Source organism: Nanorana parkeri, unplaced genomic scaffold (assembly GCF_000935625.1).
Source record: "Nanorana parkeri isolate BGI_ZX_2015 unplaced genomic scaffold, ASM93562v1 scaffold1092, whole genome shotgun sequence".
In the NCBI taxonomy this organism is placed as follows: Eukaryota; Metazoa; Chordata; class Amphibia; order Anura; family Dicroglossidae; genus Nanorana; species Nanorana parkeri.
Window position 1 is genome coordinate 508,489 of NW_017307360.1, and position 18,344 is coordinate 526,832.

An 18,344-nucleotide genomic window follows, 5' to 3' on the forward strand; every position below is an offset into this window, starting at 1 on the left:
GGATTCCAATGGCCCAAAGGATACAATATGTGATGGCACATTGGAGGTGACAGGTTCTCTTTAAAAAGGTGACATCTAGGGGTCTTTTAGATGGGACAAACCATATATCATTGCCGGAAGTACTTACAACATTCACCTTTTAGAACATTTGGCTTATACCTTAATTGGTGTTGTAAGCGATTACCAAAAAGGTTAGATAACAAAAAAAAAAAGGACAAGCTATTGCTCAACTCCAGCTAAGACTACTGCCCTGTCGGCACTTTTGAAGCTGAAAATTAAAAAAAAACAAAAAAAAAACATTTCTAAACTTTTTTTTATTTTATATAATTTTATTTATAATAAATATTTTAATTTTTTACTTTACTGTTGGGGGCTACGGGGAAATATCAGGGGTCTAAACCCCTGAGATTTCACTTTAAAAATAGAAAACTGAGGTGTTAATGCTGATGACATGCTGCATCAAATGTGGTATTTTTTACTTTGCCCATGGTACTATTTAAGGGTGGGTTGCACACCTTCAAGAACTGAGTACATGTGAAGTCCTGCTGTATTCATGTGAAAGCATCTTTGAACATATTTTAGTCTGCTGAGCTATAAAACAGAACGTCAGCCACAACAACAGATAAATAATACAGATAGGTTAACTGGAATATTTACAGCTCTTACAGGTCAGCCTCATAAAAACCCCACTGCCTGAAGGGATTCTGGGTCTGCTCTTTTACAGTCTTTTATACACAGAGCTTACTCACTGCTCTGACCCGAATTCTCCCGTACAATACAAATAGTGACATCTTTATTAGTGCTTAGACCCTGGCTATTGAAAGAAGGTGTATATGGACATTTTGGAAGGGAAAAACCAGCAAATATTTTATTTTCCTGTCTTGCGCCATAGCACAGCCACTTAATAGTTACCGCGCAAGGTCATTTATTTTCCACAATTAAAAAAGGAAAGAAAAAAAAAAAAAGACAAAAAAGTAGTCACGTTACTTAAAGTGGTAGTAAGCCAAGCCTGTGTGTGTCGATGGGGTGTTTGCCATAACGTACAAGTATGCATACCACATACTTGCACACCATACCTCCTCAGCCACTGATGCACATCCTCTGTAGCATCTAAGAGATGCCGCTTAAAGGCTTATTGTGTACACTGCACAATGCATGTGCTGTACAGTGTACACAGACACAGGATTGCTTTCTTGTGTGACAATATGGTTCTAATTAGATGTTTACAGATCGGTTTCAGGTGTTATTATGGTTCTGCTTCTGCTTCTACAGATTGGCATCAGATGTGTCCGTATGGTTCTGATTCTGAGTCTACAGAGCTCATAGAAAATATTCTCCTGATAAAAATATACATAGCAAGCCCTTTGTGTTCCCTTCTGTTAGGAAGAACTTTAAAACACATGTAAAGACCTTGGGGCTTTTGTAAAAACATTTTTTTTTAAAAAGTCCCCTTTGTGGGCCTAGTCTTAGGGTAAAGCAGCAAGATGGAATACTTACTTTTATTCCTTGCTCCTGCAGGCTTCCATTGCACTGTGCAACTGATTTCCCAAAGCCTCTTCTCTTCATTGCTCTCAGTGTTGGTTGAACAATGACATCACCTAGATGGCAGGACTGACAGTCCTGCAATGTACATTAAGCTGGAGAGGACCCACCCACAACCTGAAAGCATCTGAAACAAGGGGAGAGCCCTGGAACCCCGAGCGAGGAACAGAGGCAAAAAAAACACAAAAACCCTAAAACATCTTGCGCCTCTACCCCTAGATTAAACGGCCATTTAACCCTTGCATTGCAGGTGGAGGGCACCAATACAAATGTATTTTTTTTTACAAAACACCGGAGTTTAGCTCAACAGTGGCTGACGGGTTCACATTTATCTGAAGCGATCTGATATTAAAAAGGTGATCTTCTGAAGAAGTTATGGAATGACCAGCGATTGTTGATACTCTTTAGTAATTGTGACTCAATATTTCTTACCGACTGGTCGGTTGTCAGTGGAGTATATCCCGTCATTAGGAAGTGCAGACGAGGTGTGGGGATGAGAGAAGCAATCAGTCCAATCAAATCATTGTTCATATACCCTGGATATCGGAGGGTTGTTGTACTGGCTGACATGATGGTGGAAACCTGAAATAAAATGACAAACTCACAAGTCAGAAACAGAATAAAAGAAGACATTGAAATATAGATCCATCATTTGAATGACTCTACATTCAGCCTTGATTGATAAAATGCCCATACACTGGGGACTAACCAGGCACTCCCAGGCCAAGTCAGTAAAAGGAACCCAGCATGGGCATAACTGCTTGCTGTGACGGATAGCTATCAATACTTACATATACCTGGAGCCATGGACTTCTCAATGTTGCATGCTCCATTTAAGATGTGCCCAAGAAAGCATTTATGAGTACGGTAACTGAATTAAAGCAGAACATTAGGATAAGAGCCATTTGTTGCGTATGAAAGGATTTGTAATTCTGTTAAACCATTCTCGAGATTCACTCACACCTTCCATACAGCATAGTCAGGTCCACTGCAGTTAAAACAATATAGTTAAATTAAGGACCTGGCTAGCCTATTACAAGACAGTGACGAATCAGCAGCAGACTGAACTAGGTCCCTGTGCTTTTTCCTCCTATCAGCATGTACTCTGTGTTAGATTAACACCACCGTGCAAGGTAGTGCAGGTTGACTGTTTTTTTATGGTTGTGCCTTCTTTTCCCAGTCCTGCTGTACAGGGGATTAAAAGACAGACCAGGGTTTCAATTAAGTAGAGGTCATATTCACCTGCACCTGCAGTTCAGGTTTAAGCCTGTGGTGTGGCCAGTAGTCATGACAGTATTGTCAGTAGAAAGAAATATGAATATCTAATTCTATTCCAACAATGTGCCTGATGAAAGGTCCCTGCATGGTTCTGATACATTGCATATCCCTGCGATTGCATATCCCTGCGATACCATGATTATCTGATGATCGATAAGGTGGATACCGGTGTGCTGGTGTTTATTCTTCTTTCTGCTGTATGCAGCACCATCCGCTTGTCACTGCAACACCCACCACAGTAACTTTGGTGGATACATCAGTCAGGAGTGCAATGGGACATCCATAAGAATCTATTTAGCACATTATCGGGGCGGGTTAAGTAACACTTCAAGGTCTCATGCCTCCCCCAGCCTGTGACTGGACAGTGAAGGGAGAAGCAGCAGGCCGATGGGCTTCTATCAATCTGCTCTCAAATCAGCACATGAGCTCTGCATCATGGTTCCTTGTGCTGTTTTTCCCCCTCTTGCCATCTAAGCTCTGCTGTACAGGGCTGCAACCAAGCCAAAATGCTGGTACCCTCACTGCTTGCATTGAAAACTATACATATAAAATGATTATTAAATAGAGTAGCTTTTTTTTGTGAATTTTATATCTGCCCTCAGTTCAGCTTTAGGGCCTGTTTACACAATGTCACACTATACGCACAGGATCCATAGTGCATGCACTACTTTTTTCCACTACACAGCAACACGTGTTATTGCAGCTACTGCCTGCCCACCAAGAGGTTCCCTGAGGTTCACGGCATCGCTCCAGCACACCTACCACGCACTGAATGCATGCATCCCTTAGGCACAACACTACAGTGTGTATAAGCCTTTAAAATGTAAAGAAGGACTCTCTCTGTGCAGGGATTATTCACATCAAAAAGAAGATGCTTTTTGGGAAATTGATTACCTAAATGACTACTATGTACAAAATGTACTCACCAACTGGTTAATCTGAGAGAAGGACGGGTTCTGTATGTGTAGTCTGTCTGTTGCAATCCTGTTAAGTGCCGTGTTATCCAAAACCACCTAAAGATGTGAAGAAAAAGATGTGAAGAAAAAAAAATGTGCTGAATGATTTCCTTAATAAAATAATCCTTCCAAAAAAAGCTACAAGAGAGCCGCCATCTTACCACGCAGTCCGCATTCTGGGTCAGTCTCTTCAGAGTCAGTAGAGAATTATATGGCTGCACAACCACATCGCTCATTTCATCTTGATTTGGGAAGACTGAATACGTCTGGACAAGCTTTTTGGGATATCTGGAAATAAATGACAGAATAGGCAATTTTAATGATTCGTTTCTCTAAGACTAGAAACTGTAAAAAGGACCTGAACTCTAAAAGTTAAGTTTTGTCATCTTATAGAGAAATTCTCAAAATGCTAATTGTGCGCACCTTGAGAATCCACCTTTTGTCTTGCATTCCTTCTGAAAAATAGAGAATGTCCTGGTATGAGTATGCCAAGTTACTCCCGTGCCTCCAGCGTTGTAGCTGTACATCTGCTTTGTGAAAGGCACTGCTGCCACAGATTGCTCATCTCCCTAGATTTGGAGATGTCACTACGGTACTGCTCATGGTTTTCCTTGCTGGAGAGAAAGCTGCAGTTGAAGGATCTCCCCGTTTCTGATTCTTTCATTCTGTGCATTTATGCTTTATGCACCTCTCCTGCTTATTATGCTTCTTGAATACTCCCCTGCCAGTCATCAGATCACAAGTCATCAAGGGGGCAGCTCTCACCCAAGGGAGCAAAAGTAGGGATGTCCCGACACCACTTTTTCAAGACCAAGTACTTGCCCTCATGTACTTGCCATGTATTACCGATACTTTTTCTTAAAGGGACATGTGACAATCTGGACGCAGCATGGTGACACCTGGTCTCCAGATCGCACCAGGGCTGCATCCAGATGTCACCAGGGCTGCCAATGAGTCTGTCCAGGGCTGCTTATAGATGTCACCAGGGCTGACTATTGGGTCTCTCCAGCGCTGCTGACAGGTGCTGTGCTGATCCCGCTCTACGGACGCTTAGTTAGCCGAATGGAGCGGGTGCCGGTCACGTGCCCTCTTCGAAGGCTGTATGCGTGGTGTGGAGCTGCCTCGAGCAGTGCCGGCATCTGGAATCAGGAGGAGGAGGAGACGTGGGACCTGGCAGGCAATGTCAAAGACCGCTACTGCCAGGTCCCCGGAAGGCTGCTTCAGGACCCCACAAGCGCAGGATCTGAGGCAGCTGATCAGATTAAAAAAAAAAAAAAAGGGCCAGCATCAGCCTTCAGCATCGGGGCATTTTCACGAGTACAAGTACTCGTGAAAATGCCCTGTATCGGCCAAGATACTAGTATCGGTATTGGGACATCCCTAGCGCAAATATGGAGGTTATGAAACCTGGATAATGTAGAAAAGTAATACAGGCTGCCATACAGCGGTGGCAGCGGGGACCTATATGCAAACTCCCGACTATTAGCTTCACACTGGACGTGATTTGAGCAACTGTAAAGCCACTTGGTCAATTTAGTGGGTCGTCAGATTTGCTCTCCCTCCCCATTAGACTTCTAATGTCTCCTTATTGAGAACCTTTCAACACTAAGGGGACATCACATAGAGGTTTGTTAGCCCCCTGTCTAATAGCAATAAAAGGTTTAAATTTTTTTATTTTTTTCTATTTAAAGCCGACTGCGTACATATGAACGCACACTTGCGTCTGGTATGTTCGTAAACAGCAGTTGCCCCACACATACTGGTTATCGTCAAATACATGCCCACTATTCAAGTTTAACTCTAAACGAATGACCTGAGAATTAGCTTTTAAGCATTGCTTATAGATGCTCTTGTATACAATAGTTTGTCGCCATTTCACGGGCGCACACAAATCTGAAGCTTCAAGTGTTTGGTATTTATTTACTCGGCACAACCTCTTTCATAGTTTGCACAATAAATGGGTAATAGATTGTGTTTATGTACACTAAAATGAATTAAAAATGTATTCTTTACTGAAAATATTTTTTGATAAACATGTACCAATAGCAATAACACAATTGCAACTGCTGCCATGTTATTCTACAGAGTCTCTGCTTTTACTAAATATATAATTCTGGGGGTTTAGGCAATCCTTGGGCTTAAAATATGCATTAACATTTGTGCACAAATCGTAAAAATGCCCCTGGCAGCAAAAGGGGTTAAAGAAGGGGTAGGCAACCTCGGCACTCCAGCTGTGCTATAACTACAAATACCAGCAAGCCTCTGGGAGTCATGCCTTTGGATGTCAGAGTCTTGCAATGCCTCAAGATGTGTAGTTTCACTACAGCTGGAGTGCCGAGGTTGCTTACCCCTGGATAAAAAGATCCTACTTAAAAAGAAGCAAGACTTCTAGGAGGTCCAACATGTATATGTATAAAGCAGTGAATGCGACTCCCACCAAACATTCAGTGGTGGTGAATCAATCATCCATCCATCTATAAAACACATGCACCTGGAAGATTCACCTGCACTGAATATTTGGTGAATGTTTGATTCAATGCTTTATGAATATGCCCCTTTACATCACACCAGGTAGAAAGTGCCCGACTGCTCTCTTCCAAGGCACAAAAGATTTCCCCAGGGTACAGGAAGTGTGTTATTTGCAGAATCGCCAGGTAAAACATATGAAAAAAAAAGCTAAAAATGGTAGCTGCATGTCGGGCGAAATTTGCGCAAAAGTTGACCCAATTTTTTAGAAATACCCAACATGTCAAACCTTAAAATTGCGCACACCTGTGCAATGGTGAAAAACTATGGTACTGAAAACTGTCCATAGGCGACATTTTAAAAGTCTCTACTGCTCATCAGTTTAGCGTTAACAATGAAATATGGCCCTTGAATTATTGCTCTCACTCATTGCGGCAATACCACCAAACATGTGTGGCATAATCGCTGTTTACATACATGTACATTTGCATGCAGATGGCATGCAGATGGCGGAGCAGTGGGGTTGCTTTTAAATTTTATTATTTTTTAGCCTAAAAGTTTTTTTTATAATTCTTAACTTTATTGCGATCACAAGGGGGCTAATAAGCCCCTATGCGATAGCATTGTCAGGTGCCACTTTCTCTTTTTGGAGACATCAGGGGTTTTGGCTTTACTTTAAAGGAGGAAGTTCCCAATACAGGACATTTAGCAGAGTAGATCCTAGTAAATAATAGCTATAAATACTTGATACCTTATTTTCAAGTGTGGACCTGCACCCCATAGGATGTGAATATGAATGAGGTCATAATGTGCTCAAAATCTTTTTGTTGAGGCTACTGAATGTCAACATAGTAAAAACTTATAAAAGCTAAAGCAAAATGTTATACAGACCAATAACACACATATCAGTATACCTCAAAAATCTGCAGAAAGCACTGCCTACCTGTCATTTAATCTTTCCAAGAGATAAGATCCTAAACCGGAGCCTGTTCCCCCAGCAATAGAATGGCAGAGAACAAATCCCTGTACAAATAGAAAGACAAGCAAATTAACATCTTACCCGTCCATCAATCCTTAGCACATATTGTATGTCACCAGACGCAGGTACCAACACTCACCTCAAGGCTGTCGCTGCCATCTGCTTCTCGATCAATGATGTCAAATATCTCTTCATGGATTTTCTCACCCTGTAGAGTCAGGGCATCTAACATCATTATTGTTTCACCATTAAAAACATTCTTAATAATAATAAAAAATGTAAACCTGCCCTCAGAGCCATCACCTGCTTTCTCTTTTTCTAAAGGAATAAAAAAGGTGTTGCCAATAGCACTCTATTCAGAGAGAGGTGATTTATTTAACCTGAAATGTTATAACCTTAGATCTGCTGCCTTAAAAGGAGAACTATGGGGTCAGTGTTTTTCTCCATAGTTCTCCTTAGGGTAACGGGAGGACACAAACTAGCGTCCTCCCGTTACCCTAAGCTTAGTATACCGTGAGCTACAGCTCGTGGTATACTGAGACGCCGCAGCCGGAGCGGATCCCGACAGACGACGGGATCCGCCCAGCTGCGTGAGTGACAGCTGGCTCTGCCTATCTAGAGGCAGAGCCAGCTGTACCCGCCCCCTCCCCCGTCAGTTCCGCCCGTCAGCGCTGGCAGATCGGAGAGGGGAATCCAGCCCCTCCCCCTGTCACGGCAGAGAGCCGTGACAGGATCGAGAGGTGAGCGAACCCGGTATGTGTTCGCTCACCTCCCGATCTACTGAGCCGACCTGTGACAGTCTCATTGTCACATGTCGGCTAGAACTATGAGGTGAGTGAAAAGCACTCACCTCATAGTTCTCCTTTAAGCTGGCCATACACCTATAGATTATCTGCAGATTTTCTATGGTCAGATGAAAAAAGTGCACCAGATTCCTCCATCTATGCTAAAATCTGTGGATGGAGGAATCTCCCGCTGGGCCAAGCTTCAGTATCTTGCTAGTCGGCCCGGGTGGCTCTCAAAATTTGTGAACAATCTGATTGGATGCAGGCATTGTTCAGGAGTTTTGCAGAGCCAGCAGGGCTGACTAGCAAGATACTGAAACTTGGCCCGGTGGGAGATTCCTCCATCCACACAGTTTAGCATAGATGGAGGAATCTGTTGGCACTTTTTCCATCTGCTCATAGACAATCTGCAGAAAATCTATAGATGAATGGCAAGCTTTATGCAGTCATGGTCAAATTTTAAAGATGTGCACCTCAAAATCATCTACTAAACCACAGATTGGCTGCACAAGTGGAAAACTTAAAATAAAAAATCAGTACATTCTATATTAAAAGCATATCCATATCAATTATTATACAAGAGTCCAAGGCTTTAGCAAATTATGGTCTGCTGTCCAACGTAACCAGCCAGATTGTCCATCTCAATTTGGACAGGTCACAGGTTGACAAAGTGAACCACTCCACTTTACCGACTTTTCTTGCAAGTTTCAAAAGACATCATACTCATGAGCAGCACCTTCACTCTAGTGTTATACTTTTAATGAAATGTAGAGCGTCACACTAAAAAAGTGTATGACATTCAGTTTAATGTATCAAACAAGTGCCATGTGTTTTTTTTCATAAAATGCCAGTTTGACCTTTTACCTTTCTTTTATGGCATCTCAGTGCTGCTGATCTCCCGCAGCCCATTTCCTGTCTACATGCACAGCTTTGATCTGGCAGCGATCAGTGTGTCCATGTCTGTGCAATATGTTTCAGCATAGCTGCATGGAGTCTTCACCACATGTACATCGCAGTGTCACAAGGATGACAACACAGGAGCACAATCAGGAGACGTTTGTCATGACAATTCAGGAAGTAACTTAAGAAGGGTCTTCGTGGAAGGACCAACAGGTATATTTTATGAAATTTGCAGATTAAAATAATTTAAAAAAAATAAAAAATGAAAAAAACCTTTTGAAATTAAAGCTTTAGAGTTCAATGATTAGGTTTAGATCTACTTTGGCCCAGTGTGCTGAACTTCCTTTCATCCTGTAAACATCTAAAAATATTATATTCAAATAGCAATAAACATGCAATTTCTGCTTACCTGTGAGAAGCCACTGGCCCAGTTGTTTCCTGCTCCCCCTCCATGTTCAGACAGGTAAATGTTCTCAGGATTGTAGAGGTTGGCATAAGGAGAGTTTAATATAGAATGAATAACCCGTGGTTCTAGATCCAGGAGTACAGCTCGGGGGATGTAATGCTCATCATCAGCCTAAAAACAAAATTTAAGTCAGCCATAGCAAAACTTAAAACTTTAGCTCCATTTATTTGATTTCCTAAAGCAGGAGGTTTTCATTGGCTTCCACTTCATGTAAACATAAAATCCTTCTTATTGTATTTATTCAAATGCTACAGATTCTGCAGACCATTAAAGAAAACTCAGAAGCATACATATTAAACTCTGCCCTCAAGTGGCCACCATGGTGAAAACAAAACTATAACCAAATCTAAAGAAACCAGTTAAAATCCCAATATGATCTTAGGTTGTGAGGAAACACGATTACCAGGAAGAAGATCTCCTATTCCTGAACTGTGCGAGTAACCTCAAATATTGTCACTTGTGATGAATAAAACTAGAACCAGTGGTGCCTCAAAATCTTCAAAACAGTTATCATGCCTTTCCATGGTGCAGGTAGGCCATGATGAAAAGGAGCTCCTAATGCGACAGGGGGTGACTCTGATGTGAAAGGTAGAGGCTCCTAATGTGATGGGGGACTCTGATGTAAAAGGGGGGGGGAACACACTGTGTTTTTGCATGCAGTCCACCCTTAAAGATCCATACCAGGCCTCTATCTCAGATATACAGGTATGTATTATGGAGGGACCACAATTTATTTTTTACATTTTAGACCAGGGTGCCTCAAGATTTCATATAATGATGGCTGAGAAACTCTGCTTTAGAGGGCAAGTTCACTTATTACATAAAGGCCCCAAACTACCTAAAGCTGAGCTAATAACCCATATTGAATGCTTACCTCCACTGATAGCAGTGGTGGTGGTCTCCTGTCCTGCAATACATCCGGGCAGATAAAAATCTGTAACACCCCCATCCATGGAAATGAGGGAAGCTAACAATTTTTTTTCCAGAGAGACAAGAGTGACACGTGTATGTGGAGCTGACATTCGTAGTTTACATTATCTCCTCATTAACAGGGATGTCCGTCACTACACTATATTTTCTCATAAATGTTGTCTAGGCAAACTGTAACAAAGCACGTTTCCTATAGGACAAGCTTCTCATGGAAACTCTGACAATTAGGTAGAATAATGGATTCCAGGGCAGTAAGTTCACTCACAGTAAGCCCTCATTCACACAGGAATCGGCCCGCACGTACAGCTCTGTGAAGGACAGGTGCTGCATGTGATAACAACGCAACCCCCGTCCTTCTCTATGGGAGTACGCGGCCGTACGCCCCCCCCTGCACTCACGTCAAGTGCAGGTGCGCGTTACCTCGCTCGGACGTAGACTGGATCCATCCTGTCAGCGTACGAGTACGCTCACCCGCACCTCTACGGACGTGCAGGGCGGGTGAGCGTAGAGGGCGTACGGTCGCGTAGTCCCATAGAGAAGGACGGGGGCTGCGTAGTAATCACACGCAGACCTGTCCCTCACGGGAGTTGCTTGGTACAGCCCTGTACGCAGCAGGGAGCTGTACGTGCAGGCCGATTCCTGTGTGAATGAGGGCTAAAGCTGAATGGCTCACCTTGCCCCCCCCCAAAAGCTTGTTGCTCAGCAGCTGCAAATTCAATCAGAGGTTTTTAAGAGAGTCAATGTTCTAGTACAATTCCCATTAAAAGAGTCATTTTATGTCCTTGTTGAGCTCTCCTCTTGAAAACGCCAATTGCCTGGAAATCATACTGTCTTAATTGCTTTAAAATTAATCACCGACCTGAAAAACTAGGATTTCTGAAATGCAGTCAACTTTCTTGATCTGCTTACATTGTTTAGCGAAGTGATTAACAAAGTACTAAAATGAATGGGTCAGCCTAAGGCTCCATTCACACCTGAGTGGCTATCCGTGCGTATTCGCCTGTATGGATACGTGCGGAGCCACTCTACATAGAAAATACAATGCACTTCAATGTGCATCGTTCAGACCATTTTTGGGGGGTCCTGCAGGTGTCTGTTTCCCAGCAGACTGCAAGAACACCAGTCCCTGCAGCCTCTTCTCTCCCTGGACTCTGGCGTTGTAAGGACCTGTGACGTCATAATGTCTAATGCAGCTGCTGAGGGACAATCCACCGCCAGAGGTGAAGGGAAGAGAGGTGAGCTCTCAGTGCCACAGGACCAAGGATCAGGCGAGCATGTCTGTGTTCCGACCCCAATACTAAAATAAGCTGTTGACCTATGCTGTGGTGGGTAGCCCCACTGCAAGGGTTAATCTTCACATTTTCTGGAGCTCTTCTTTCAGGAGACTGGTCCTTTGTGCCTGCAGCACAGGTAGCAGTAAAAGAATGTATGTATGTATGTATGTATGTATGTATGTATGTATGTATGTATGTATGTATGTATGTATGTATGGATGGATGTATGTATGGATGTATGTATGGATGTATGGATGTATGTATGGATGTATGGATTAAAAAAAAAATACAAATTCTGCTCCCCTGCATTATATATCACTTCAAGCCCGGGAGATGCAGTTCCGGGTCCGGCAGGTGTTCCTGCGGCAGGAATCCCAGAACCCCATGTGAATGGGGTCTAAAGTAGGGGTGGACAAATTAATATAGAATTCGGAAGCCAATTTATTCAAGCCAGGAGCCAGCAGCATTTTTTTGTCCAGACCTGCCTTAAAGGATCAGTAGGAGGTTAAAAAAAAGGCCCTTTGAGGATCAGTAGCAGGTTAAAACAAAGGCCACTAGCCAAGGTCTAACATTCATTATTAATGCTAGGAGTTTGATTTGTGGTTTCCTTTTAATCCATCTCTCTTACTGCTTTATGTGAAGGGTTAATCTTCACATTTTCTGGAGCTCTTCTTTCAGGAGACTGGTCCTTTGTGCCTGCAGCACAGGTAGCAGTAAAAGAATGTATGTATGTATGTATGTATGTATGTATGTATGTATGTATGTATGTATGTATGTATGTATGGATGGATGTATGTATGGATGTATGTATGGATGTATGGATGTATGTATGGATGTATGGATTAAAAAAAAAATACAAATTCTGCTCCCCTGCATTATATATCACTTCAAGCCCGGGAGATGCAGTTCCGGGTCCGGCAGGTGTTCCTGCGGCAGGAATCCCAGAACCCCATGTGAATGGGGTCTAAAGTAGGGGTGGACAAATTAATATAGAATTCGGAAGCCAATTTATTCAAGCCAGGAGCCAGCAGCATTTTTTTGTCCAGACCTGCCTTAAAGGATCAGTAGGAGGTTAAAAAAAAGGCCCTTTGAGGATCAGTAGCAGGTTAAAACAAAGGCCACTAGCCAAGGTCTAACATTCATTATTAATGCTAGGAGTTTGATTTGTGGTTTCCTTTTAATCCATCTCTCTTACTGCTTTATGTGAATATCAATTATTAAAGTTCAATCCTACATAACGCACATAGAATGGATCAGACCCTTCCTTTCCATGTTTCTCATCTTGCAGACCAAAGAAGGTTTTCTCTCAAATGAGTATCACAGGAAACAATGAAGGCTCCAATAGGTTTGCCCAAAATAAAGCTATTAGTTTCAAGCCAAATGTTCACTAGCAAACCACATTAGTAATGTCAAGGATACAAAGCATTTCTGAGGTCCAATATCCCCTTCCTACCTAGCGTTCACTTATTTAAAAATCTGATATCAGAAAGACAGAGGAAGAGAGCTGGAAGCTGCGGGCACATGCAGAATGGTGAAACGTATTTATCAAAGTGTTTGACAAAGATGCCTTCTGTTGCCCGAAGTATCCAGTTTCTTCCTTTCATCGCTTACACCTGAACAGCAAGAATGACGAGGAGACTGGGACTGGTAGAACACAACAGGCAGCTCCTGGTACAGTCACTTTGACTTAGCAGGAAAGATGGTACAACACATTTAGGTAAACAATGCCAACCGCATGGCCCACCTGATCTACAAGAATGCTAAAAATAAAAGATCTAGGACTACCATCAATTAGGGATGTCCCGATGTACTTGTACGTGGAAATGCCCTGATTCTTAAGGCTGATACCAGCCCTTTAAATTTTTAAACCATAGCAGTTGCCTGAGTTCCCGTGCTTGTGGGAACTTTAGGCAGCCTGCTGGGGGCCTGGCAGTAGTTGTCCTTGGCAGTGCCTGTCTGGTTCTATATCTCCTCCTTCCTGGCACAGCCAAGGACAGCCCCACACCTCACAGTACAGCCCCAGAGCCAGCACCTGCCCGTTCAACCCATCATTTCAGGCCGGTGTTTTATCAAAGGTCCCTGTACTCACAAGCATAATATAGACAAATTATACTAACTTAACCTACTATGTTTTTCAATTATGGAAGGAAAGTAGAACACCCAGGAAAAACCCAGGCAGTATACAAAGTCCTGGCTAAGTAATCACACAATAAAATGAAATCTCCAGCCAAGTATGAGCCACTACTTGAAATCTATGGTCTCCATTGTTAGAGCAGTGTGTACCCTATATGTGATACATATAGAGTACACACTGCTTATACACTGGACACATTAGATTTACAATTATCTTCTGGTAGCATGAATGGATTAAATGATCCATATGTAGCCCTGTACTAGGGAGCATTTAACCCATTCCTGTTAGGGGATAATTGTAAATCTATTGTTGCAGTGCACTCTATATGTACATGTACTACATATAGAATGCACTGCAACAGTAGATTTACAATTATCATCTGCCAACATGAATGGGTTAAATGATCCGTAGTACAAACTATGTAGTTGTACTATGGATCATTTAAAGTCACCTGTCCCTTTTATTAAAAAGTATCGTTAATTGGTATCGGCAAGTACATGAGGGGAAGTACTTGTGTAAAGTGGTATCGGGACATCCCTACCATCAATGAAATATTATTGGGTGAAAGCATTCATAAGTGTTATATTCCTACAAAATGTAAATTTAGAAGGGCACTGCCATCACCTGATAGAAGAACACATCCTTTCTGTCCGTGCCTTCAGTTGCAAATTCTTCCACAATCCCTTCTGGGCTGATGCCATGTTCTGCACACAGCTGTTTCCAGAACTCAAACCCAACTGTCAAGAGACAAAAGAAGGCATTATAAAAAAACGTATCCATCATAAGCCTCATAGAAGAACATTACATGCATGCTAGCTGTGGTAAACAAATGAAAGAATTGTGGCTTGCTCAAATTGCCAGATTTCATGGTTAACAACTTCGTGTCCGGAGCACTTTTTTCATTTTCACACATACAGAACATGTTCAAATTTGATTTTTTGGGGGGTTAGAAAAACCCCAAAACAAACAATTATAGTAGAATAAAAAAAATTGTTGCATTTTTTTTCCAATGTCTCATGAAATATGTGCAAATCAATATTTTTAGGTAAAAATACACCAAAACGTATTTTAGTGAACACAGGACTAGAATACTCAATTGTTTGGTAAAATATAAAAATGGGTTGCGAGAGGTAAATAGATAAAAGCTTGTCAAGCCTTAAATTGCGCGCTCAACTATGGTAACTGGGGCTGCAACCAACTAATCGATAATGAGAATAGTGGTCAACTATTCTTATTAGCGATTCGTTGGTTGGATCCCCTAGCTCTCTCCTCCACGCTGGGAGGAGGACAAAGCAAGCAGCAAGCGCTATCTGCTGTATTTACATTCAGCTACCATCTGCGGAATCTTGTCCCTGACAGCTGTCATTCCCTTGCTGAAGCTATTCAAACGCCCATGTGCTCACAATAAAATATTTAAATATTATAACAAAAAGCTGGGGGCAAAATACATTAAATTTTAATTTTCCACTTGACAAAAATTCTGCTGCGGGAGCTGCATTGCAGTGCCATTCATTTCAATGGCACCCCAAACGTGCCTCCGACCCACAGTTTGATTGCCAGCACTGGAATGCATGCTACCGCATTGCCGCCTGTTCCAGTGCAGTGGGAACGCAAAAAAGTGTGAATGCAGTTTTATTCTGAAGTAAACTTTATATTTGTAACACGGTGTATTTTATTTTAAAAGGGAAGGATGGTATTTAATTCTTTTTATCAGATTATTTGAGAAAAATATATTGGCCAACTAATCAATTATGAAAATAATCATTAGTTGCAGCCCTAATGGTAACTACCAAAGGGGACACATTAAAAGCTTTTACCACTCATGAATTTAGAGTTACCAGGGAAAGAGGGACCAAGAATGATTGCGCTCAATCCAACGTTCATGGCATATGTAACGTTTGGGGCAATCATCGTTGTGCAGGTACGCCTGACACGTGTACGTGTGTGTGTACGTGTGTGTGTACGTGTGTGTGTACGTGTGTGCTTAAATATTTTTTTTTTTTACTTGACACCTTGAAACTGGAAGTGAAGAGATCCTAGTTGTTTCTGGATTCAGTAACCGGAGGGTATATCGGCCACTGGGAGCCTGCTAACTGCCCCTTGGCCAAGTCACATACAGCCGCCTTGCCAGTCCTGTGCCCACATGAGGGGCAGCGTGGCCCAATCACATCTACAGATGCTCAATCACTTGTATGTGAAAGCTGGGTGCAAACAGCGACACCAACAGCCATGATCTTGGTATAACCACTTTAGGACCGCAACATTTATACACGTATTGCAGTCCTAGATTGGTTAAAGAGCAATTCCAGGAATCGTGTAAAATCATTCAGTGAGGCACTAATATTATTCAGTAGACACAGCAGCAGTGCTAAAGTCAGAAGGTTCACTCACTTTACCCCGTAGAACACACACACTATGTAGGAGTGTACTTCTTAAAGCCCTGTACTGTACAGCCTTTAAGAAGGCCTACAGCCTGTACTGTACAGCCTTCTGTCTCCTGGCTTCCTGCAGCACCAAACATATTGGACCCTTCAAGGCAGGTAAGAATCTTAATTTGTTGCTTATCGGTTGCTTATTTAGCATTCAAACGTTCTTTTTTTTTTTTTTTAAACACATCTGGCTCCTATAATGGGGCGATCTGATCCACTACAGCAATGGATGACAATGGAGCTACTCAGCAATTAGACTATGCTCCTTTTACTTATGTCAAATTTTTAAGTTACACATTTCCCTTAAAAAGCACCTTTAACAATTTACAGCCACTGCCATAGGTGCTCTGACATGGCAGTAATGGGATGTAAACAAACTCGTGGCTGTCAAACCTTTGCACATCTTTAATAAAATATAAAATATTAGCAAAAGTTACGCAGGTGATGTCATAACACAGCGCTTCCCAACCTTTTTTCAGTTGCGGCAACTTCTAAAAATTATGCAAAATTCTTAAAGTGACATTAAACCCTCAGATTTGTTAACATAAAACAATACTGTAATGTGTGCCTTACTGTAATCCATGGTTGTTTCCCTTCTCTTTGCTCCTCTTCCTTTTAAATCTGTATCTGTTCTCATGCTGGGCAGAACTTGTGTTTTGCAGCAGACTGCCTTGTCTCTGGAATGGATACACGGTGTCTGTGTGTAGGTTTGCAACCTGAGCCAGCACTACAGGAAGAGGCTGTCAGCTGGAAAGGGAAGTTCTCCCCAAGCATGAGAAGATATGAGGATTTAAAAGGAAGAGCAGCAAAGAGAAGGGAAACAACCATGGATTACAGTAAGGCACACATTACAGTATTGGTTTATGTTAAAAAAATCTGAGGGTTTAATGTCACTTTAAGGCACTCCAGTCTAAAATATAAAAAGTGATGCTTGGCCCCTCATAATCCATAGCAGACCCTTATCCCAGATAGGGGTCTGGCATAAATGTTATGGGTAAACCTCTCTGCAAAAACACACACAAAAAAAGCCTGCCAGCACCACGGAAAGGCATGCCATTATGCAAAAATTGTGGCACCCCCGAGGAAGGCAGAAGGCACCCCATGGTGCCACACAACCCTGGTTGACAAAGGCTGTAATAACGCATTGGTACTCTTTCAGGACACGGGACTGTTACCAATGTGTTCTAATACACTAATACAGGATGACAATTACCGATTTTAGTTTAGCCGTTGTCAATAGCAGAAATCTAAATGACTACTTTTGGATTAATGAACACCCCTGATCTTTTGCACAACTCAAAAAGTGAAAAGGAACATCAAGAATTGTTAACTGTGCCTCAGCAGTGTACTGAAAATGTACCTTTTGTCTGGAGCTCCTCTAAGAATAGTGTAACACCTTCTGATATGCTAGTCTGCATAGTCACTCTTGTGCCTACAGCCTCATAGCTGTACATCTGTTGTCTTTGAGGCACTACTTCCTGTGCCTGCTAGTCCCAGAAGATTTGGGAGTGAGAGTTGCCGAGGTCATTACTGTGCTGTTCTCCTTGCTGGAGAGACATCTGTACACACGGACCTGCTCTGCATGCATTTCCCTGCTTCTACTTAATTTATTCATTCTGTGGATCCGTTCTGTCTATACATTGCCTACTGCTATTTATTCATTACCCCACCAGCCATTGAGGAGGCAGCAGCGACATGAGGAAGCAAAGCCTGCCTCTACAAGCAGTATATAAGGCATGATGATTTGTCAGTAATGGAGAAATATCAACTGCAGGGAGAGCACAGGCAATACTAGTGACTAATCCTCTGCTCTTTTGGGTACAGCTTTCACAGTTCAGGTCCTCTTTAAATAAACCACATCTAGTCATTGCCTTTTTGCCGAGGGGTAAATTGTGAAAAAAAAAAAAAATGTAAGAAAAAAGAGAACAAAAGTAAAAAAATTGTTAAATAATTACAATATTTTTTTTCCAGAGAAAGGTAAAATATTTAGTTTATGTATAAATGTCTTTATACAAAATTCACACAACTTGCAAACAGCTCCACCCTTATTCTAATTGCATTCAACTGGAAAAGAAGGAAAATTGCAGAATTCTTGTGTGAAACCCTTTATCAATAAGCTCCAAAGTGCCCTTTTGCACAAAACAAACAAAGCCCCTAAAAGTGTATGTAAACCCCAACAACAAAAATGTCTCTTATTTAAAGCAG

General features: G+C 42.0%; 1 protein-coding gene across 1 annotated transcript in view; it reads right to left on the minus strand.

Annotated features, from left to right (window-relative positions):
• Positions 1 to 18,344, minus strand: part of TUBG1 (tubulin gamma 1) — a 35,639-nt gene that overhangs the window by 10,490 nt on the left and 6,805 nt on the right. The window contains exons 2-8 of the mRNA XM_018567785.1: positions 14,335 to 14,447; positions 9,316 to 9,483; positions 7,361 to 7,429; positions 7,186 to 7,265; positions 3,938 to 4,064; positions 3,747 to 3,833; positions 1,975 to 2,124 (exon numbers count right to left, since the gene is read on the minus strand). Coding sequence (XP_018423287.1) covers positions 1,975 to 2,124; positions 3,747 to 3,833; positions 3,938 to 4,064; positions 7,186 to 7,265; positions 7,361 to 7,429; positions 9,316 to 9,483; positions 14,335 to 14,447 — 794 coding nt within the window. The remainder of the gene's footprint in view (positions 1 to 1,974; positions 2,125 to 3,746; positions 3,834 to 3,937; positions 4,065 to 7,185; positions 7,266 to 7,360; positions 7,430 to 9,315; positions 9,484 to 14,334; positions 14,448 to 18,344) is intronic.